The sequence below is a fragment of the Globicephala melas genome, chromosome 7, assembly GCF_963455315.2.
Source record: "Globicephala melas chromosome 7, mGloMel1.2, whole genome shotgun sequence".
NCBI lineage: Eukaryota > Metazoa > Chordata > Mammalia > Artiodactyla > Delphinidae > Globicephala > Globicephala melas.
The window spans coordinates 65,889,696-65,914,083 of record NC_083320.1 but is presented as its reverse complement, the minus strand read 5'-3'; the positions used below and the strand labels follow the sequence as shown (position 1 = coordinate 65,914,083).

The window sequence follows — 24,388 nt, the reverse complement described above, 5'->3', positions numbered from 1 at the left end:
ACTCTTCAGTTCGGTGCGCAGGCTTCTCATTGTGGTGGCTTCTCTTGTTGCGGAGCATGGGCTCTAGGTGTGCGGACTTCATAAGTTGTGGCATGTGGGCTCAGTAGTTGTGGCGCTCAGCCTTATTTGCTCCGTGACATGTGGGATCTTCCTGGACCAGGGCTTAAACCCATGTCCCCTGCATTGGAAGGCAGATTCTTAATCACTGCTCCACCAGGGAAGTCCATGAAGAATTCTTATAATCTAAAAATACAGGTACAAAATCTAAGTAAATTTTTTTAAAAGGAAATTTGTCTAGAGTACTATGAATTGTCTAAAAAATAAGTAATAAAATTATCAGAGGTGTTTATAGTAATTATTTTAAATGAGTACATTAAAATGTTTTTATTTCATTTGTAAATTATGGCCTTGAAAGATAATGTCTTCAGGGCATCATTTGTATGATACTAAGAGTAAATTAGGTTGAAAGTTATCACCCAAAAAGCAGAGTCTCTAGCCTGCTGTAAGGTGGTGCCGGATGAGGCTGTCAGATAGGGTAGCAGATTACTGGGCAGATTATAGAATTTTGCTTTTTACAGTGATCTTTTACATTTTGACAAATTCTTCTCTGTTTTGAGATGATTTAACATACAGTTATGAAGCAGATCAGAGCTTCTAAATCTAAGTTGAAAATTGTCACTGCTGCCAGGAGTACAAGTATTTTGCCGTGAACGTGTACATAAATAAATGGGAGAACTACGTACATGCTTGAAAGCATTTGCTTCCTGGCAATCTCTTCTGGAGAGGTAAAGCAATAAAGAGGAGAGAAAGTTGGGAAAGCTAAATTCTTGCCCAAATGTCCTCCTTCTCTTGCTCTGTAATCTTTGAGTCTGTTTCTTCTGTCTGAGTTTCTCATCACTGGAAGTGGAAGTTCCGTACAGGCAGGGATCACCATCTGTTTTTTTCACCAGTATGTCCAATCATTTAGAAAGTGCCTGGCATGTAGTAGGCCCTTGGTTTATATTTATCGAATAAGTAAATCCTTGAAATGAGATGTGTCATAGCACCTCTCTGTATTTGACTTGAGAGTTTTATGGGGGAAAAATGAGATAAATGAACTTGAACCCCTTGAAAGAATATTCTTATATAAATCCAAAGTGACGCTGTATTCACTTTTCCTTCATTGCTTATACAGCCTTCCAAATAGAAATCATCTTTGGTCTACAAATAACAAATTTTGGGAGGATGTGGAGAAAAGGGAACCCTTGTACACTTTTGGTGGGAATGTAAATTGGTGCAGCTACTATGGAAAACAGTACAGAAGTTTCTCAAAAAAAAAACTAAAAATAGAACTACCATATGAACTGGATATATATCCAAAAAAACCAAAAACACTAATTCGTAAAGATACATGCACCCCAATGTTTATAGCAGCTTTATTTATAATAGCCAAGGTATGGAAACATCCTAAGTGTCCATCAACAGATGAATGGATAAAGAAGCTGTGGTATATGTATATATGATGGAATACTAGTCAGCCATAAAAAAGGACAAAATGTTGCCATTTGCAGCAACATGGATGGACTTGGAGGGCATTATGCTAAGTGAAATAAGTCAGACAGAGAAAGATAAATACCATATGATATCACTTGTATGTGGAATCTAAAAAATACAGCAAATTAGTGAATATAATATAAAAGAAGCAGACTCACAAATATAGAGAACAAACCAGTGATTGCCAGTGGGGAAGGGGGGAGGAACAATAAAAGGATGGGAGAGTGGGAGGTATAAACTATTGAGTGTAAAATGGGTGCAAGGATGTATTGTACAACGCAGGGAATATAGCCAATATTTTGAAATAACTGTAAATGGGAAGAAACCTTTACAAAGTGTATAAAAATAAAACATTTTTTAAAAAGAGATATACACCCCCCCCAAAAAAAAGTCATCTTTGGAGTCTGCAGCAGTTGACATCTACCAGAAGCAATGTGACACCAAATCTCAGCCTTGTTCAGCTCCCTTAGCATGACCTCAGCTCTCTACTGTGAAATGATGGTTAAAAGACTGGGCTCTTGAATAATGAATCCCAGTTTCACCACTAGTTATGTGACCTTGGCCATGTTATTTAACCTTTGGTGGATTGGTTTCCTCAAATGGAGACATGGGTAATTTCAACACAAGGAGTTATAAGGATAAGATGAGATAATTCATGTAGAGTTCTCTGCATAGTCCATAAATGTTAGCTCATATATGTATTTTTTTACGTCCAAGGAGTCCATTGTTTCTTTCTGTCTATTTCATTCATTTCTTTCTTCATGAAAGAGATAGCTCCAATTCTGTAAGACTGGGTTACTTCACTACAAAAGAAAAAGACTGGGCTAGATGATGTCTAGCATGTCTTCCAACTCCAAAAGGTCAGGATTATAACGTGTAGCTCTCTTTTCCCTCAAATACAGTGTGTATCTCAACGTTCCATCGTGCTCTGTGCATCTTGATTTCCCTGTAACTAGTAATAAAAGTTCTGATATATCTCATGACGTTTTCAATTTTCTCAATGTATACTTGGATTAAAATCCCACTGTCTGTAATGTTATTTATTGGAGTTTTCATCAAATGAAAGCTTGGTTAGATTTAGGTTATAAAAATACCTAAATGGTGCCTTTGAGCCTTTTTTGGTGTACATTTTTACTGCTTTTTGGAATTTTCTAAAATTTAGAAACAGACATGTTTTTCATGCCAGATGCCTTCCATATCAAAATAAGAGCCAAAGCGTTTGTAGTATGTGTCTTTTCTGATTATAGTATGCTACGGCTCATGTGAAAACCATAAAAGTAAAACTTAAAAGGTTAGGGGAAATGAGAAATTAAATTGTGCCACTGATCCACAGACTACTGGCAACTTTCCTAAAAGTTTGCTTAGACTACCATTATAGAAGGACTTAAAAGTCTACTCTGCCACAGCTGGAAGAAAATAGAGGAAAGGAAAGAGAAATCGGTGCCAACTCAGAGACCACATTTTTAGTGTCTCCCAGCCAGAAAAGGTTGACCATAGATTGAAGATCATCGAGTGGCAATTTCTAATTCTTCGCCTCTTCTGAAGACTGCTGCCCTGGCTGTTCACTGAACTGTCTCTTTCCCTTTCAGCTTCCTCCATCCTTAAAAGGGAGAAGCGGCTGAGGACGAAGAATGTACATTTCAGTTGTGTCACCGTGTACTACTTCACCAGGAGGCAGGGCTTCACGAGCGTGCCCAGCCAAGGCGGCAGCACCCTGGGCATGTCTAGCCGTCACAACAGCGTGCGCCAGTACACCCTGGGCGAATTTGCCAGAGAGCAGGAGAGGCTTCACCGCGAGATGCTGAGAGAACACCTCAGGGAGGAAAAACTGAATTCTTTAAAGCTAAAGGTAAAAAAACCTTAGACGCTCACTTTTTTTTTTTTGCCAACCCCCCCATCCTTACCTCACTTTGGTTGCATTAACCATTTTCATATTTAGATCCACAGATTAAACTGGGCATTTTCCACAACAGACTGTCTGCTGAAGCTTTTTAAAAGCAAAAACAGTATGGTCGCCTGAAAACAGGGTGGAAAACTTACCTGACATTGTTTACTTATTCATCCTATGAATATTTCTTTAGATCCTAGACCCTGTGCTTGGGCTGGGACTATGTAGTATGAAACATAGATGTGATTGCTTTTCTCCTGGGACTTACGTATCAATAGGAAAGATAAATATTAATCATGTAGACAAAATAAAACCACATCTTCGTGAAGTGCTGTGAAGGGGAGTTGCAAGGTGCTATGAAAGTAAGTAACAGGGAATTGATGTGGTCCAGAGGTCAAGGAAGGTTTCCTCAAGGAAGTGATGGTTGAACTGAAATCTGCACAGATAGACAGGAAGTGTTGGCAAGAGTGGTTCAGGCGGCAGGGAGAGCTGGAGCTGCCTCATGGCAGGAGGAATCACGGTGAGCACACAGAGCTAGCATGGCTGGAGCAGAGTTGAAGAAAGTAGAATAATGCGGGGGGTGGTGGTGGTGGTTGGGCTTTGTAAGTCTGGTTGAGGCATTTGTTTCCTCTTCATCCTGATGCCATCAGAAGTCATACAGGAGTCCTAAGCATGGGGTTGGGGGTGGCAGGGTAATGTGATTCAGTTCATGCTATGATGTGAGGATAGTTTCGGGGCAGGGGCAGCCATGTTGGGGGAGCTTATGGAGTCAGACCAGGTAAGAGGCTATTACAGTGGTCCAAGAGAGAGATGATGGTAGGTTAGATTAGACTGATGGTAGAGAGAGGAAGAGAGATGGACAGAGGGAGTAATTTAGGAAATAAAATCGACAGTCCTTGATGATGGGTTGGATTAGGAAGGGAAAGAGGGGGACTGTCAAGAATGACTCCTGAATTTCTGGCTTGCAAAACTAAATGGGTTGTGGGTGATATTACTTTTCTCAATAACGAGGATATGACAAGGAATCCAGGAAGAGAAGCAGGTTCAGGCCGGGGGGTGCGGGCGGGCAGTGCCGTGGTGGTTATATAATGAGATCATTTTTGGAGATACTGCTTTTGAGAGGCTTTTGAGTTATCAAAGTGATGTCTGGGAGAGGTCCAGGTGGAGATAACTATTGTTGTGCCACCTTAGAGATTAAGTGGAGAGAAACACAGCTCAGAAAACCTTTTCCTCAACCGGAGACACTCTTTATGTTTGTATTGAGCCATCAGCCTATCAACATGTAGAAAGTGCTCTCCCATCATTATCTAATGAAAAAGGAAATCTTTCTTAGGAAATCCAGAGTGCTAAACATAAGGGATCACTGGTTAAATAGCAGAAGCACCATAAGCACATCTGTGTTACCTGTACCTTTAGTTTTCCAGTATGAAGTCAGTTGGCAGAGGTGTGATGTGTGTTTCAAAACACCTTGTTTTTATGTATTTTGCAATGTATGCATGTGCTTTGTTCCCAATTTACAAGAAGGCAGTTGCTTAAATGAAGCTAGACACAACCTAGCCTAAAGTGTGCCTTATATTTTCTTTGGTGGTATTTTTGACAGATTTCAATGAAAGTCTCTTCAGATTTTTTGGTAGCCAGACACTGTTACTGTTGTCCTCCATGATTGCTTTGCATGTAGCCTAATTTAATGATAATGCTCAGATTTGCTTCTGAAATCCACCCTCTGCCTTTCTAACCCGCTGCAAACCAACTCTACCCCCTACCCAAAGGGTGAAGTCATTCTCCAGATTCAAATATTGGCAGAACAATAGTGATGGCTGCTCTTCATTAAGTGATTTTTATTTGCCAGGCATTTTATAAACATTATTTAACCCTAACAAAACCCCACTGGTAGGTAAATTATGAGACCATGTGTACAGCCAAAGAAGAAGAAGCACAAAGATGTTAAGTAACTGGCTCACTCAATAGAAAACTGGTTTTGTTATCCTGTTCCTTACTATTCTAAAATTAATTGATTATTCCCTATAGGCATTGGGAAAGACAATCTCTGTACCTATAGGGAGTTGTCCCTTTCTGGGGTTTGGTACTGTGTGCAGTGGTTTTTTAACAGCTGGGGGACTGTAATTCTATCTGAGAGAAGATTTATTGTGGTGACCTTTGAAGCACATTGTACATTCCATGACTATTAGGGGGAGCTACACACCTGCAGGGTCCTTCCTCCATACCAGGCAATGATATATTCTGATACTATAATTTGTATTCAGTTACTTCTACCCTTTTATTTTTAACAAGCTAAAGAAGAAGCAAAAAAGAGGCTTCTATTATTGATTTACTTTTGTCATTGTGCTTAGTTTTGGAAGTTGGGAAGACATTCATCCGAGTGGGTGTCATGTCTTGGTTTGTCATTGATAACCGAAAACATGCAGCTTTCCCTTTTGGTGAAGATATAAACAAAAGGCATTAGGACATCATCACTCCTTCCAAATGAATATCAAGCAAAAAGATAATGGGATTCTAAGGTGATCTGATCTAAGCCTCCCTATACTGAAAGTATTCAAAAACTCGGAAACACATGTCACATAAAACGAATGAAAGATCACGGCAATGTGGACTCACTGGCTAAAAAAAGCTGAGGGAAATTAATGAAGGAAAACATATATTTTAATTGTGATTCCTCTAGTGTATTAACTTTTATGAGTTTTTAAATATCATTGACTATGCTTGTCTAAGGTTTAACTACCCCAAATCTAACATTAGCTATCCAAAAACATTACCTATCCAAAAATTTCACTCTGATACTTGAAATTTCACTTTTAATGTGACGTTTGTTTTGAAATATACCTCTGGCATAAGCAACGAAATGTGACTAAATTGATTCCATTTTTTGGCTGGAGCAGCAAGAGAGGGTCAGTAGCTGAGAGAGGGGTCCAAAGAGGAAAGGGAGGATTATTAAAGACAAACTTTGCCACTTTGGTTTTGCCTGGAGGTGGCCCTCTGTGGGTGACAGCGAGCTGCCCATTGAGTAAGGAAAGAGAAGGCAGCATCTGACAAAAAACACTTTCCAAAGCTCTCAGCACCAAACTTTTTCCTAAGCCCTTGCTAGGAAACTCATTGGACTTGGAACTGGGTAGTTTCCTTCCTACTTACTTCAGAATCAACAGCCCCAGAAGAGTAAGAAGTTTCTCTTTCCATTCTACCTGTGCGTCTTTCCAGGGTGTCTCTCTAGGTTCTAAATAGTGAGCCCATTTATACAACACCACCTCCTCCCATGGGGCCTTCATAGTGAAAGGTTAGTAAAAAGAACACAGACACGCATCTTGATGTTTCTTGATGTTTCTTTGGAAACAAAATAAGATAGAAATTTAGCTCTTCATTGTAAAATGTCTTCTTATTTAGTGATTCATCTCTTAATCAAATTATGAGTTAAATATATTAAGAAATAATATATGCAATTAGATTTGTAGAACAAATCCAATTTTATTTGGGGGGGTTCAAGTGTGTCTTTTTTGTTGCTGGCATTGGTGTTCCAAACATTGCCTAGAAACAATTAATAGAGAAAGCTTATTGAATAAAGTGCATGTTTCTAGAAGAAATAACTAGCTTTAGATTTCTAAATTACAGCGCACAGTACTTTTTTCCTGTCAAGCCCATTCAGACATGTTGTACTCTTCACAGTAATCAATGCAGTCATCTTAATACTATACTTTTTTCCAAATTAAGTACTTAGATTTCATCATCTGCACCACATTGTTGAACAATTACATTAGACTTTATTCCCATTTCACATGGGTCTGTAAAATGCATTAGGGGGCTATTTATATGTTTCAAAAGAGCCTTGGCATTCGAATTGCCTCTGGGGTTATATCTTACTGGATTCTACTACCTTGGTGTAGGAAATGTACCTTAGTTTTCACAGCTTTCACTGGACTCTCTTTCTTAATGTTTTTTCAACATTGATTGTTTTTCCTCTCCTTTCTAAGATCAAGCCTTTCTCTACTCTTGTACCATTTCCAGAGGCTTTCCAAAGCTATACAGTTTTCTCATGTGTCCCTTGACTAATGCTTGGTTGTTTGCTGTCTTTCTTCATAAAAAAAGTTACCAGATGGTGACTCTTCCTTTAAGGAGCAACCTTGAAAATATCTCTATCTAAATCTCCTTCACCCCAAATCTTAGATTTATGACTGTGTGTTATTCATTTAGAAATTTACCTGTACAATATTATAATTCTTCCTCTTCACCCCCAGCCCTGCCCCTTGTATCCTCTTAAGAGTCTTGTGATTTAACTAACCTACAGGTAAAGTTCTTAAATACCTAGGAGATAGGAGGGATTAGAGGTTTGTGAGAGGTGGTTGACACCGAATATCTCTAACCTATAGTTTCAAAATTTGGGGATGTGGTTTTAACTGTTTCCTTATACCACAGTTCTTATTAGACGGGTCAGAATCTGCTGATCTTGGTAGTCTTAAGCTCCACTTATTCCTACAGAACTTCTTTGTCAGCCTCTGTAGAGATTACTCAGGAGCATACGTAGCACCAGTGCTTCCAGAATGCAACCCTCAGTGGAGGCCTGCTCCAACACTGAATGCAAAACTCTGATTTCCATTTGCCATGTCACATGTACAGCCTATTTTGACAAGAACAGAGAAGACACACCTAACCAAAGTGATGCATCCTGAGAGACTGGGCTTCAGCCCTGAGCAAATGCAATATATTTAAGAATAGGTTCTTTCAAAATATTGCTGGCATTTTCATTTAAATGGAAAACTTAAGCATATGTAATCACATCTCTACATTCTTCCTGTACAGTAAACATTGATCTTCTCATTGAGGAGAAATCTGTTGAACTGATTCTCCTGGTTAAAATATGGGGTTCATGCAGCGGTGTCTGTAGCCAGCTTGTAAAAATTCTTCACTAAAGAGGATTGTCTCATCTCTTCCCCGTGGTAGCTCAAAATCACCCACGATGGGAGTATTCACACCGTGCGACTTGCCAAACACAAAACTAACAGCACAATTAGACAAACAAATTCGACAACAAATTAGAAACACCCCTCCCTTTTTTTTTCAGAGACCCAGTTGTTAAATATTTATCAGCCACACTCTTGGATTCATTTAGCTTATTAGCTGCTGCTAAAAGAGACAAAGTTTGTCTGAACCAGAAGGGAGGATAAAGGAATGTATGAAAAATTTATATGTCTTATTGTTGATATTATCATCTTTTCTGGTGACTTTTGGGGCGATATGTAAACCAAAGACTCATTGTAAATTCAGGTTGTTGAAATATTTATTAGCTGACAAAACAACCTAACATTTCAAGGACATGATTAATCTGGTTCCAATTTGCCACCTGCAATTAACAACTAATGAGCCAAAGAATTATACTATAAGATTTGACTGAATGTCAAAATGATATGAATGTTTTACTTCAGTTTGCCAGAGACCTTAATGACCAGGTTATCTATCCAGCTCGTAGCATGTAACCAGGAATTCCTTTCATCAAATACATATGCAGATTTGTATATCCAGCCCCTTACTATACATCTCCGGCAACCCAAAGCACACTGATTTTTAAAAAATTTTATTGTAGCATAGTTGATTATGGTTACCAAAGAGGAAAAGGGGGGAGGGATAAATTAGGAGGTTGGGATTAACATATATACACTACTATATATAAAAGCACACTGCTTTTTGAGAAAGCCAATTCCATTTTGTAGCTGTAAATTGTTAGAAAGTTCTTCTTTCTGTTGATCAAACTGCTATCATCTAATTGTACCTTTTGACCCTAATTCTGGCCTCTAAGGACGTAGAATAAATCTTGTCCCAGTTCTCCAAACTCCAAGTGTTTGAAAGCAGTGTTGATGGACACGCAAATATTTGATAATAGGCTATATGGATGGGCTCCATGTGTCTCTGTTCTATAAGATTAAACATCCCTAGTTCTTTTCACTAATCCTGCTGTTTTTCAGACACTTTATGGCCTTGGTTACCTTCTTCTGGATATAATGCTATTTATTTATGTCCACCTCACAATATGGTACTCGATCTGGACATTGTACTCCTAGTGAGATTTGTTCAGTATGTTACATTACATTCTCCCAAGTCGTGGATACTCTATCCACAGTATACACTAAAGGTACAGTAGCTTTCTGGACCTTAATCAATGTTTTTGTTCATATTATGCTGGTGGTAAGTAAAACAACAACAACAAACAAAAAACAAGCAAGCAAACACACAAAACCCAGGTAAATCAGGTCTGCATCATTACATAAATTAAAACATTTTAACATCTCCTGGGCAAGAATCTTCTTTAGCGCTAGACATGGTGTACAGAGAAGGATCAATAAAGTTTTGTTTTCTATTTTAATGAACCTAATCTTGTCATCTGAAGATATGATTAGCCTGCCTTTTAGTTATCCATCCAATATATTATTTAAAAACTATATTTAACAAGACAGGGCCAAGTTCAGGATACCCTCTCAGAGTAGTGACCCTCAAGAGGAAAAGGGGGAGACTTTCCTGTCACCACCCCACAGCGACCTCCCTGGAGATTCCTTGCCAGGTGGGTCACCGCTGCCGATAGGATGTGTAGGTGCCACATCCCTCATTGGTGGTGCAAAGGAGCCGAGCATCGCTGTTCTTTGAAACATTTTCAACGTTTCAACTAACTAAAAATCCATGCATTCAACCATACCCTTATTAATCATCTTGTATTCCATCCTTCCATGTACAGAACATAAGAAATTTTGTCAGAGAATCTCAAGACTAGATCACTGGTTTTCTAATTATGTTCCGTGGGGTCAGGGCTCTGGGTGCCTCACTCTTGCTTTTGTCTGTTTTATATATTAAGATTCTTCATGGGCTTTAATTTGACAAATGGACATTTTCTCCCTAGTGGGCCCAGGCAACAGTCACTGTTCCCTCTTTTCACATGTACAGACCATCTGTTTAAATCATCTTTTCTGGAATTTTATCTAGAATTAGCACTTTTTATTTTTATTTATTTATTTTTTTTAGTTTTCTTTTTTTTTGCGATACGCGGGCCTCTCACCGTTGTGGCCTCTCCCGTTGCGGAGCACAGGTTCCGGACGCGCAGGCTCAGCAACCATGGCTCACGGGCCCAGCCGCTCCGCGGCATGTGGGATCTTCCCGCACCAGGGCACGAACCCGTGACCCCTGCATCGGCAGGCAGACTCTCAACCACTGCGCCACCAGGGAAGCCCTAGAATTAGCACTTTTTAAAATAATAATTCACTTGCATTTTGATTACCTTTTAATTCCTTTCCCTATGACTCTTCACAGATATTTGACTGAGCAATCATAACTTTAAGCTTTTTCATTGCTCTAAAACATGAATACCCTGGGCCTGAGTATTCTTACATAAAACAGCTCAGTACTCTTTCACTCTCTCCCACCTCTTGTTTTTACATGAAATCCTTCCTAGCTGTTTTCCCATTTCTTGTTTAAAGGTTTTTCTCCTTGATAGAGACGTGGAATCAGAGTAAGAAGTAAATAATTCTACTTTGTGTCTTTGTACCTCCCCTCCCATTTTATTTGTCAATCATTTCCTCCTTCCCACTGCTTCTATAACTTGCTCATATATTTTATTGAACTTACCACACTGTATCATATTTGTTACATGGTCATCTCCCCAGCAGACTAGAAGCTACTTAGATGGAAGCACTGTTATACATGTGTAAACCCTGATACCTGATACAGCGGCTGGCAGCATAGCATAGTGATTAAGGATATTCATTCATTCATTCAAAAATATTTATTAATCAATTAGTATGAGGTTGCAGTTAACACAGTGCTGGAGACAGAATTATGAGCAAGACAGATATGGTCCTTGTTCTCAATGTGTTCACAGTAGAATGAATGAGGGAGGTATACATAAAACCAATTACCAACACTAATATATTACTACAAAATTAGGCAGCATACTATGCTGATTAAACGCAGGCCAGGGTAAAAGATTTAAAAGTCAGCTGAAGAAATCAAAAGTAACATTATTTCAACAGTGGTAGCTGTCACTTGGACCAGCTTCTTTTGCTGGCATATCTATTAGAAAGAACACCTCCGCAAGCCCACAAAATAAAAACTCAAAGGAAATGCTAACTGGTGAGAATGTCATATCTTCAGCTGGCTTCCTGTCTTCTTTTTTGAGCTCCTGTTCTCTGTATATGAGTCATATATTTTTTTATTTCTGAATGAGCTAATTATAAGGAAGCTTGTCTGCTCTTTGCCTCCTGCCCTGCAGTGCTGAGATCAGCTCTTAGAGCGTGGCTGCAACCATATCCTTTTCTTCCATACAGGTTTCCTATTACTCTAAGAATTTTCACTCCAAACTCGTCTCGTGAGCCTGGCTCAAGCTTTGGAGTCAAATAGACCTGAGTTTGATTCTCAGTGCAATCACTAATTATCTATGTAACTAGACGTTGGCAAATTATCTTCTCAAGGCTCCAGTTTTCTCCAAATACCGTATTCGAAGGCATATATATGGAATCTAAAAAAAAAAAAAAAAAGAGAAATGGTACTGAGGAACCTAGTTGCAGGGCAGGAATAAAGCTGTAGACATAGAGAATGGACTTGAGGACACGGGGTGGGAGGGGGAAGCTGGGGCCAAGTGGCAGTAGCATCGACATATATACACTACCGAATGTAAAATAGTTAGCTAGTGGGAAGCAGCAGCATAGCACAGGGAGGTCAGCTCCATGCTTTGTGATGACCTAGGGGTGTGGGATAGGGAGAATGGGAGGGAGGCTCAAAGGGGAGGGGATATGGGGACATATGTATGCATGTGGCTGATTCACTTTGGTGTACAACAGAAACTAACACGGTATTGTGAGGCAATTATACTCCAATAAAGATCAATTTTAAAAAAAAGAAAAAAGCACTGTTGCAAAACAAAACCAAAAACAAAAGCTCCAGTTTTCTCAACTGCAAAAATACTTCCTAAGATTGTTTGCAAATTAGGTGAGATAATTTATATAAAGTATGGAGGGAGTTCAGTACCTTGTTTTCAGTATATGATAGCTTGGCCCACTCATTATACAGATCATCATCATTATAATAGGCAGGAATCAGTGTTTGTGGAATTGAATTATTCTTTCACATTCTTGTTTCCACTGTCATTGTTACATGTGTTAAGAACTTTGTAATAACCAGGAGATTTTATTACTAAGAACACCTTTTAACTACTGAAGGGAAGTGTTTTTATTTCTGTGGGTTTTATTTTGTTTTGTTTTGTTTTCAGCATTATAGTCCATCCACATTTTCAGTATTGTTTCCCTCTCCATAATCATTTTGCACTAAATTAGTTTCTTCAAGCACTTAATTCATCAAAAAGTTCATCTTGTAGGAATTTACAGTGGAATATATCCACTACATGCTATAGCCAAAAAAAAACACAAAAGATTGAATGCTGAGTTGATAATCCCCTCCCCCCCACTCACTCACTCCCCCGCCTGACCTGGTACTTGATTCAGGATAGTCTGAGAATCACTCTGCCGATTCTGACAGTAATGTGTAATGTGTCCCATCCCGCAAATATATTTAGATGGGCAAAGGTTTTACTCTGTTGCGCTTTGGGAACTGTTTACTCATACGTAACAGTACATATCAGACAGATTTGCAAAAGTAAGATGTTTCAATTCGGTTTAAGAAAAGTTATAGTCCTTTCATTTGTAGAATGAGTCTGGACAAGTTTACACAGTGGCTCAAGAACTAAGTCCTATCTTAAGTAGCATCATTGGAACAAAGCAAGTACACACACACACACACCTTAAGATACTTCCAATACAGTATAAATAAATGCACATATATGTGAGATAAATATAAAATAAGATAAGGATCACTAAATCAAATTATGAGTTAAGTCATTACTTTTCACCTGTAAAATGGCTAAGGCAGGGGAAGGGAGATGCTACTTTCTGAAAACCTAATGTTTATTTACTTTTTTGTTTTTTGCTTATGGATCAAGACAGGAAGTGATGTCACAAAAGTTCAGCCAGTCTGGCTAATTTGCAAGCCAACGAATGCATGCTCTGTCCCATCTCAGGCCTTTGAAGCTGTTGTTGCTCAGTGGGGAATACCTTCTGCCTCCACCTGTTCAGCTAACTGCTACTCCACCTTCAGATTCAAGCTTAGGTGTGAAAGTCTACCCTCCTCACCCCATCACCAGCCCCACCTCAAGGTGGCCCTCCTGCATGGTTTCAATGCCTTGTGTTCAAGCTCAGCTAGGAAATCCTTATAAATTGGATTAAAATTACTAGATTCCTCTTCTCTTTACTCTAATCCATTGATTTCAAGACCCATGTCTTGTGCACCAACACACTTAGAGCCTAATGTAAAATAAGCACAAAAGATCACTGAATATATATTCAATATATAAAAAGTATGTCTATATAATTATCAAGACAGTTAAGAACCCAAGCTGTAGAGTTAAATATTTAGGATTCTGATGTGGTACACACCTCACTGCTTATGATCTTGGACAAGTTATTTAGCATTCCTGTGCCTCAGTTTCCCCATCAGTTAAATGGGTAGAATGCTAATATCTACTTCATGAGATTTTTGTGATGGTCAGTGAGTAAACGCAGGTAAAGTGCTTGCAGCAGTGACACACAGATTCAGAACTGTTACTGTTATCGTCTCATGTATGATTCTCTCACCTTTCTTTCACCTCCAGCTCCAATCTCTCTTCTTTTCTCTCTCTCTCTCTCTCTCTCTCTCTCTCACACACACACACACACACACACACACACAAGCAGGCTTGAAGGTCAGGATCCTTTGGTGGTCTCCTTAAACCACATTTTTGGCAAGCTTTGTTTGAGCTCTTGGAAAGGCAGTGTTCTTTGGGAAAAGAACACTGAGATAGAAATGGTCCAAATCCCAGACTGGCTTCTAAGGAATCTACTTCAAAAGAGAGCATTCCTTTGAATATGCTGGTTACTCTGTATGTATTTATTTTGTAAACAAAATAGCTTGTTAGACACATTGAGGTTTAACTCCACATTACAGTCCCTGTACTGCATTAGGTACCATTGAAAACTTGGAATCTATCTGTTTTACACAGGGAAAAGCATGCTAGAATAGGGGTCAGGGAATTAGGTTCTATAAGCATGTCTTGGAGGGGACACAATTAATCTGAGCCTCAATAATGCATAAAATAAGGAGGCTGTATTTGATGAACTAACATCTGAAAATTCAATGATTCTATTCTGAGATAGGAAGAAGACATTTATAGGTATCACTCATGTCAAAGAGACAAAATGTACAAAATAAATATTCTTGTGAAGATGGGCCAATGGGGTAAAGGAGTCAGCAAAAACAGATGAGGAAATCATGGAAGACTCCCTAGAGTTTGTTGTACAAGATCTTGAAAGCCTGATGAACATGAGTTGATGGACAGAAATAGAGAGCTCATTGACTTATTGCCCCGTTGCTCTAATATAGAAAAATGCATTTGAAAATAATGTATGTAATACTCTGATTTAAAGGAGCATTTAAACTCGATAGGTTTGGTCTGCGTTTGAAAGGGGCAAATGGGCATATCCTGGAGGAGAGGGCTGGGGAAGGACTTCCAAGGGGACAGCAGAGAATAGTATCTGTCAGTGGTTACGTAACCAAACCAGAAACCGTGAGGACAAAGAGAGAAGCCAATTAACCGGGTTGAACTAGAATATTTCCAGTCTTCACTAGCAATGGCAGAGATGATATTGGATAGATGAGGAGAAAACCTTGCCAGATCACTTCAATGATAATGTGAGATTTTTTTGAAAATCTAAATTAGGACCCTTGTGGGTTCTTGAACAAGAGTAAGAACAGTATGTAGCTAGCTGTGTATCAAGGACTTTTAGATTCTTAATTGAATTTTTATTTAAAAATGAAACTGTTTATTGTAATTTAAGTGTGGGAATAAGAAATGCAGATTTCATTTCTAAGGGCTCTTATATTTGTTTTTTTATGAGTGAAGAATTGTTTTATTGTATTTTTTTAATTTTTATTGAAATATGGTTGATTTACAATGTGTTAGTTTCAGGTATACAGCAAAGTGATTCAGTTTATATATATATATATATACACACACACATACATATATATATGTAACTGAATATGTATATATATCTTCATATATATATGTATATATAGATATATCTTTTTCAGATTCTTTTCCATTATAGGTTATTACAAGATATTGAGTATAGTTCCCTGTGCTATATAGTAGGTCCTTGTTGGTTATCTATTTTGTATATAGTAGTGTGTATATTTTAATCCCAAACTCCTAATTTATCCCTCCCCTCCCCTTTCCCCTTTGGTAATCATAAATTTCCTTTCTGTCTGTGAGTCTGTTTCTCTTTTGTAAATAAGTTCATTTGTATCATGTTTTAGATTCCACATATAAGCAATTTCATATGATGTTTGTCTTTGTCTGACTTCACTTAGTATGATAATCTCTAGGTCTATCCACATTGCTACAAATGGCATTATTTCATCCTTTTTCATGGCTGAGTAATATTTCATCACATATATGTGTATGTATATATATGTGTTTGTGTGTGTTTATATATATCTTCTTTATCAATTCATCTGTCGATGACACTTAGGTCGCTTCCATGTCTTGGCTATTGTAAATAGTGCTGCTGTGAACACTGGGGTGCATGTATCTTTTCGAATTAGAGTTTTCTCCAGATATATGCCCAGGAGTGGGATCATACGGTATTGGAATAAGCATCATCTGTAGTTTATTTGAGATACAGTTGTTTCTTTTTCATTCTTAGGTGCCATTTGGTTAGTCATGTTGCCTTAAAAATTGTCATGTTTTTAAATGTTTGCTGAAGTCTTACTTTTTGTTGATTTTTAGATTTCATGTATTATATGACAGCAACCATTATTTTTTAAAAAATCAAACCCTGTTGATATGAAATGAAGTTTTTTGTTGTTTTTGTGATGTTACCAGTTACTGTTAGTGGACATCACAGAAAAATGAAAACAGCTTAACCAATACATTTATAAAGAAATTCCAAGGAAGGAAATAAATTACAGATCACACCAAGAAACAAAACCCAATAAAAGGAAATGCCCAACTTTATAGGAACACAGATTTAAGCTCTGAAATATAAAAAAATACATAAATTAGTAGCTTTTGACAATGCATTTCAGGGACCCTTTGCAATATATTTTAATATACACTTGCTACTGTGTTGTTTCCTCTACCTGAGGGCAAAAATCAATCTTCTGTTTGTTTTTCAATACATTCAGAGTTGTCCAGGTTGGGATTTTTGTCAGTAATAAATATTCTTATCTAAATATAGGATTTTTCCTAGGAAGATAAGAAACTGATGTCTGGTGTCACCAGGGTATTTTAACTGTGTAATAACTGAATTGTTATTAAGTTCAAAAGGCATAGTAATAATTGCAGTTAATGAAGTTCATGAAGTGATACATATAAAACTTAAAGAATCAAAATAGCTTCCCTATATAGAACTTCCTTGAATAATCTCTGAGTTTCTTCATTTATTCCTGTGCTGCTTCCCAGAATATAGTTCTTGCTTATATTCAGAGGAAATGTCTCTTTCTAAATGTTTTTTTATGAAGAAAATATATTATGTGGTGATATGGCAGTAAGAAGTGAAATACTGACTCAGGGTTTCCCGATGGATGAAATTAATTTAGAAAAGAAATATACACAGAAGCAGAAAAGTTATGGGTATGAGACACAGTCGTCCACAGGTGCTATTATGTGGAAGGTATTGCTCTGGGCAGTTTCCTATGAAGTCCTTCGAGGGAGGAGTTCATTGTTTGGGTTGCCTGTTGGCAAGAGCCTGCCACGCTGCCCTCTGCTCCTTGTCTTACTGAGAGCACAGTGACCTGACTAAGTGCGTCATATCAAGCTCTCGTTCATGGAACATTCTGTAGGGAAACCGTGTTTGTAATCCCAACAGCACAGGACAGCAAAACTTTACTTCCTAGTACATAGTTTCTCTGGAGCCCAAAAGACAGGGTTGTTATTTCAAGGACATGTTTGCTTATTTAGGTGGCAGTAGCTTCCGCTAAGATGCTATCACCTCTGAACAAGGACACATTTATTCCAACATCAAATCTGCCCATCACAAACTGAGTCTAACAATAGCTTTCACTGATGGGCATCTGTGACCTCTGGCCTTTTTCACATCGCGCAGGCTGAAAGCTCCAGCAACTATACCTCCTAACATTAAGAGGTTAAGAGTTCCAATTAACAAGTCTTGTGTCCATTTAAAAGCCTATCATTTTTATGCATTCATTTTCCTTCCTGTAATTTCTCTAAAGAGAAAAGTAAAAGGAAATGATTTGACTCACAAACATTTTCTTCATCCCTATGAATCATTTATTTTGTAACTGGAAGTTTATACCTCTTAATCTCCCACACCTATCCACAAACACTTATGGATTATGGGGACATAATGTTATATAATAGCTTCATTCTTACCAAGTGCAGAAGTAGGGATTTTAGACCCTGTCCATGCTAAGTCTCTTTTTTGCTGCTTTGTATTTCTAGATGACGAAGAATGGCACCGTGGAATCTGAAGAAGCTAGCACTCTTACAGTGGATGACATTTCTGATGATGATATCGATTTAGACAACACCGAGGTAGACGAGTACTTCTTTCTCCAACCCCTGCCAACAAAAAAACGGAGAGCACTGCTGCGGGCCTCTGGGGTGAAAAAGATTGATGTGGAGGAAAAGCATGAGCTACGAGCCATCCGACTATCTCGAGAGGACTGTGGCTGTGACTGCCGGGTGTTCTGTGATCCAGAAACGTGTACCTGCAGCCTGGCAGGCATTAAGTGTCAGGTAAGGATTGGGATTTCAAGGAATCCGAAGGCATGACATTATACACCAACCCCTAAAGAGGCAGTTGTGTTCCATGTAATGAAGTTTCCCACACGTGGAGGAAAATTCTGGGGTAAGGCAAGACACATGATTCAAGAAGAGAGAAATACTAATTCAATGACATTTAGGGGTATATGTAATATATATATATATATATATATATATATATATATATATATATGGTATAGTGTGAAAGGCAATCCAAGCTGCAGTTGTCAGTTGAAATTGTTTGCTCTTGGATTCATTTATTATGCAAACTTATTTTGTCTTCTTACAAGCATTCAGGGAGATCATGACATCCCTAACATTTAAAGTTTGTATTCTCTGATCCATCCATGGGGTGTAAAATGATGACTGCTTAGAGGTAGTGTAGATTAGTGGAAAAATTACTAGACTGGGACTTAAGAAAACTGAGTTTTCCTCCTGGCTCTGCCTTTTGCCACGATGTGAAATTGGCAAGTCAGGTAAACTTACTGGGTTCCGTTTTCCCACTTCTAAAATGAATGGGCTGGGCTAGGTCAGGGGTTGGGAAACGATAACTCACAGGTCAGATCTAGCCTGCCGCCCTGTTTTTGTAAGTAAAGTTTTATTGAAGCACAGCCATGTATTTTTTGTGTGTGTTTACATGTTGCCTATAACTGCTTTCATACTTCTACAGCAGAGCTTGAGTAGTTGTCGCAGAGACTGTATGGCCCACAAAGGCTAAAATAATTATTCTCTGGCCTTTTTACAAAAAAAGAGCTTACCAACCCCTGAACTAGATACTTCTCAGGTTCCTATCCATCTATATCATTGGTGCGCCATGATTAGTTAGGGGTTTTTATTGTATGCAGAAACTCAACTTTTTCAATAAGAGCCTCTCAGGCAGACAAAAGGAGAGGACAGTTCTTATCAGCTGAACAGTTGCTTGAGGTAGATTCACAGAAAGTGGAATCACAGGTAAGAAAGTAGCTATAGATTCTGGCTCAACATCTGCTACTACTTTTTGTGGGGACCGGGATGACTGTGCTGGAATCCACTTTCTCCTCTCTTGCATGGGAAATACCCCATGCTTGGATAAGGTGGAAAGAAGGGCAAGTTCTTTCTGGTTGCCTGTGCTCTGGTCTGCATAAAGGTGGAATCTAAGCCAGCAAATATCTTCGGAGTCCCTTAGATTGCCCAGAATTCCACTCATCACCTGAGTGAAGAGCTCAGTCCAACAACACTTGCTGAACCTAATCACTCTATCTACAGAGTCCAAACACTCGAATAATCATGGGATATTGATTAAATGAACATCTCCTTCTCTCCAGAAGTTTGTAGTCTAAGGGAGGGGTAGGGAAGGCCGGGGAGCCAGCAACTAAACAGAAATCCACCAGTCACCGTCATGAATGTGCGTACGCATCGCAGCCTGCAGTTGCATACGTGCGTCACCTACCGAGGATCCAAAAGAATGAGAAGGTACACCAATGAGAGTGAGTTATCACACTGCTTGATACTAAGGTGGTGTCAATCTGGACACCTTGGGCAGAGAAGTTCATTTTATAATAAGCAAAAAAAAACTCCTGGCTAGAATGAGGAATGTCATGTCATTTAGACTAAAAATAGCAGGTGGGGATGAGGGCAGTAAGTTTGTTTCAAACTGAGCCTGTGAGCTGGCATGCAGCAGAAAAAAAGGGAGCTTGGGGAAAGGACAGAAGCATTGAAAAAAATGGGAGCAAAATTAATGGGATGGAGAGAAGAGGGAAACGGAGAATGGCGACAGAAGTAAAGAAAGCACAGGAGGGATAAATGAACAAAACTACACACCATAACTCATTTTTATTTTGAGTATGGGTTTAAAATTAGGTTAACTCATGTTCTAAGCCTTCACTTCCCTTTTTGTTTCTGTCTGCAGTTTGATTGTCGTTTGTTCTGGCGTAAGTGGGTTTAAGTCATCCCAGATTTCAAAGGCTTTGCCCTGAGGTACTGGATTTTTATTTGATTTGTAAGAGTTCCAGGGGGCTAATCTGTGTTCTTCCCTCCAAGGTGGATCGAATGTCTTTCCCATGTGGCTGCACTAAAGAAGGATGTAGTAACACAGCAGGTAGAATTGAATTTAATCCTATCCGTGTCCGGACTCACTTTTTGCACACAATAATGAAACTTGAACTGGAGAAAAACCGAGAGCAGCAAATCCCCACGCTGAACGGCTGCCACGGGGAGATAAGTGCCCACAGTAGTTCCATGGGCCCTGTGGCTCACTCCGTCGGATATTCCATCGCAGACAATTTTGAGATTGAAACGGAACCCCAGGCTGCAGTGCTGCACCTGCAGTCGGCGGAGGAATTAGATTGCCAAGGAGAGGAAGAGGAGGACGGTAGCAGCTTCTGCAGCGGAGTCACGGACTCCAGCACCCAAAGCTTGGCCCCCAGCGAGTCAGACGAGGAGGAAGACGAGGACGACGAGGAGGAAGAGGAGGACGACGACGAGAAAGGGGACAGTTTCGTGGAAGCTTTGGGTCCCCATGCCGAAGGGGTCCCTCTTCCTTCCGTCCTTTGTTACTCCGATGGCACGGCCGTCCACGAAAGCCACGCGAAAAGCGCTCCCTTTTATGCCAACTCTTCTACCCTCTATTACCAAATAGACAGCCACATTCCAGGAACTCCCAACCAGATCCCCGAGAACTACTCGGAAAGAGAGACTGTCAAAAGCGGTGCCCTCTCGCTGGTGCCTTACACCATGACCCCGGAGCAATTCGTGGACTATGCCCGACAAGCGGAAGAGGCGTACGGCGCCTCCCACTACCCAGCTGCCAACCCCTCTGTCATCGTTTGCTGCTCCTCTTCGGAAAACGACAGCGGTGTGCCCTGCAATAGCTTATATCCCGAACACAGGTCCAATCATCCTCAAGTGGAATTTCACTCATACTTGAAAGGCCCCTCCCAGGAAGGGTTTGGCTCTGCATTGAATGGGGACAGTCACATTTCAGAGCATCCTGCTGAAGATTCTTTGAGCCTCGCAGAAAAGAGCAGATTGCACGAAGAGTGCATCAAATCGCCCGTGGTGGAGACTGTCCCTGTTTAGTAGCTTAAGTTATTCTTGGACCAACTCTTCTCCTATGTAAAGCACTGTATTTAATTGGATTTCCTGGGCTCATCGTGGTTTCAGCTGAGGACCGAGAAAACTTGGACCGTGGTGAATCTTCCAGACTGTATTTTGTTTTCTCCCTTCTAGCTACGTGACTGTGCCGTTGCACAAATGCAGTCTCTATGAGGGTTTTAAACGATTTCAGACTGTTTTGATAGAAAATGCTAATTTTAAAAAAGCATATCTCACAGTTGCCTACCTGTGAAACTGTGTGAAACCTGCCAAGCTGTGTAGATCAGAGCTCCAAGTTTTGGATTATCGGGCCTGTGCAAGATTGTTAACTAAGACTGGGAAATAATAAGATTTAGAGTCCTAATTTTCGATATATCTGAAGATGATGGTGACTTTTTAATGTAAAAGTAATTATTGTAAGAAAAAGATTTAATTGTTCCATGCGTATTTTATTTATGGTAGTTAGAAGTCATGTTTTGATGAAAACGAACAGCAGCATGTTCTTTTAAGCTGAAGACACATAGTTAGTACCACCGAGCATGCCCACATGGATTGCCTCTGGAATCCATTCACATTTTTATGATCGTGTCTGATCAAATTTGCAAATACTTTCTTAAGGGTGAAATAGGCCTATTTTTGCTATTTTGGACAAATAAATGAGTCTATATGTGCAGGTCCTTACACAGTTTTCTCTAAAGTTAACAGTTAGGACAATCCTCTGGTGAGGGTCTAGTTCATTGCCCTCCCTCAGTTGACTCCAGAGATGGAGGTAGAAGGAATTGCCTTTCTTTTTTAAACAGCATCATCTTGGTTCTTAGCTTGGACAGCACCTTCAAACTCTACTCCCCTGCATCAAAATGCACTTTAGTGCCCCTTCATGGTACCTTGTGAGGGGTGGGGACTAAGAACTCTTTGAGATGAAAAATTTTAAAAAAACATTTTTTAATCTGTAACTATTATAAGGTTCATATAATTAAATAGAGGAATCACCCAGTGATACTTTATGAAGGAAAAATGACCTGTTTTCCTTCACCACTCTCAAGACCTAACTCGGTAAAAGCAGAGGAGGCCGAGAAAACACGGAAGAGACAGAACCTCAGCAACCAGCCTTTTTCTACAGCGTGATCAATCCATCTCTACACAATGAGCGTATAATGAAATTTCCATTTAGTGACTAGCTGATTGAAGGGGGGGCCTCTACCCAAATACTCAACTAGGCCTTACTTTTCTGAAGCATTTTGATTTCTCTTGCCTGGGACAATTAGCAGAACAGTCCAGAATGCATTGAATACTTTCTAATTACCTCATGTTCTCTTATTAAAGGGGACAGATAGAAATAAAACATGCACTCCCCACCTTTAGATTATCTGCGCTTGGTTCGTCGGAGGACTTCTAAGATCCCGTTTTCCTGTAAATTAATTTAGGTAACTAAATAGTGTGTTCTACTTTTTTTTTTTTTCCAATGCAATATGACTATGCTAAATCTGTTTCATATTTTTGACCTTCTATTATATCATTTCACATTTTATGCCTCTTTGAAATGTGGACATGCCTTGCTATTCAGTGACTGCATCGCTACTTATTTTTTATGTCTTTTAGACTTGGATGTTTGGATATATGGATATAAATATATTGTAGATCTCAAGTCCTTAAAAAATACTATTTTATTTCACTGAACTTAAAAAATGTTTGATCTAGAGAAAGTCCTCCAATGGAAAAGTTTCTACTAAGACTTGATTTGGGGAAAACATGTTTACTTGGCAGCTCTTCCACTGTGCAGTTGGTTCCTGCCCCTACTCTACCCCACCACTGGGCCAAACTAGAACCATTAGTATTAACAGTACAGCAGCTTTGGGTTGGTCCTTATGGAGGTAGCAGTAATGAGGGCAGGGATGTTCCTTTTGAATGACAAGCCCTTTGGGCTAATCAGATTGGGGTTTTGCTCAAATCGTGATAGTATATCCCATGTTGTCTACAAAGTTACAGTTTTTAGTGCTTGATCTCCAAATTTTCCCCCTATTATATAATCTAAAGAGCACAGGCCCAAAGAGAAAATGACAGGAGGCTATTGTTCCTTCATTTGAGCACGTGAAAGAATCACGTGTGCCATATTGGCTGGGCCATTACAAGCCTTTGAAGCAGCTACGTGTGAAGTATTCAGCTTATTCTTGGAACACAGTGTGGCAGAGTGGGGCAGAGGTGACTCTGGCTGGGCAGAGTTGAAGGGTAGAATGCCAGTCCAGATTCTGAAATGATAGATATTTAATTTAGTTCAACTTTATTTTCACAAGAAGGTTGACACCTACTTGTTTATGTTTGGCTGGGTCTCTGTTTTGTAGCTTCATTTCCAAAAAGATGTTTAACCTAGAAACAGGCAAACAAACAAACAAAAACAGAGCTTTTGCCCCTATCTGTCCAACTGGGGTGGAAAGTCACTGCTACACAGAAGGATTAACCTTCCAGCCACAACAGCTTCTATTCCAAATGTTCATATACATAACCTAACCCCTAAACGTCTCCCACAAACTACACACACAGATTACCTATTAAATCACCCCGGGACGTTGCACATGCATGCACACACACACACACACACACACACACACACACGTACACACACACGTACACACACACACACACATACATAGTAGGTGTATACCACACATTGGCGAATGACAGATTTTAGGCAATGGCCAGTAATGAGTACTGAATTTTTCCCACCCTAGCATCTGGTTGGGTTTTATGATCTAAAAATGTGGTTTAAAAATAAAGATAATTTTTAAAGCTATAGTTTAAAAATATTGGTTCAAAGTTGCAAGTAATACTAATGAGGGAATCATTTCATTATCACTTCCTTTCCCAGAAAAGCTGAGAGAGCACTGTGTGCCAATGGACTTTTTTTTTCCATTAATAGACCTTCTATTCAACAAAAACTGCCCACATGCCAGGAAAGCGCTACAGTTTTTCTAAGGTTTTTAAATGGGGATCAAGCTGGATGCAGCCAGTGGATTCTTCAGATCTTTATACCAAGACAC

The 24,388-nt window shown here is 39.3% G+C and overlaps 1 protein-coding gene across 3 annotated transcripts in view; it reads left to right on the top strand.

The window, feature by feature from the left end:
- Positions 1-24,388, top strand: part of CSRNP3 (cysteine and serine rich nuclear protein 3) — a 191,964-nt gene that overhangs the window by 160,685 nt on the left and 6,891 nt on the right. For all 3 annotated transcript variants that reach the window (XM_060302331.1, XM_030849768.2, XM_060302332.1), the window contains 3 exons: positions 3,123-3,382; positions 17,958-18,254; positions 20,301-22,777. In XM_060302331.1, coding sequence (XP_060158314.1) covers positions 3,123-3,382; positions 17,958-18,254; positions 20,301-21,338 — 1,595 coding nt within the window. In that variant the 3' untranslated portion in view covers positions 21,339-22,777. The remainder of the gene's footprint in view (positions 1-3,122; positions 3,383-17,957; positions 18,255-20,300; positions 22,778-24,388) is intronic.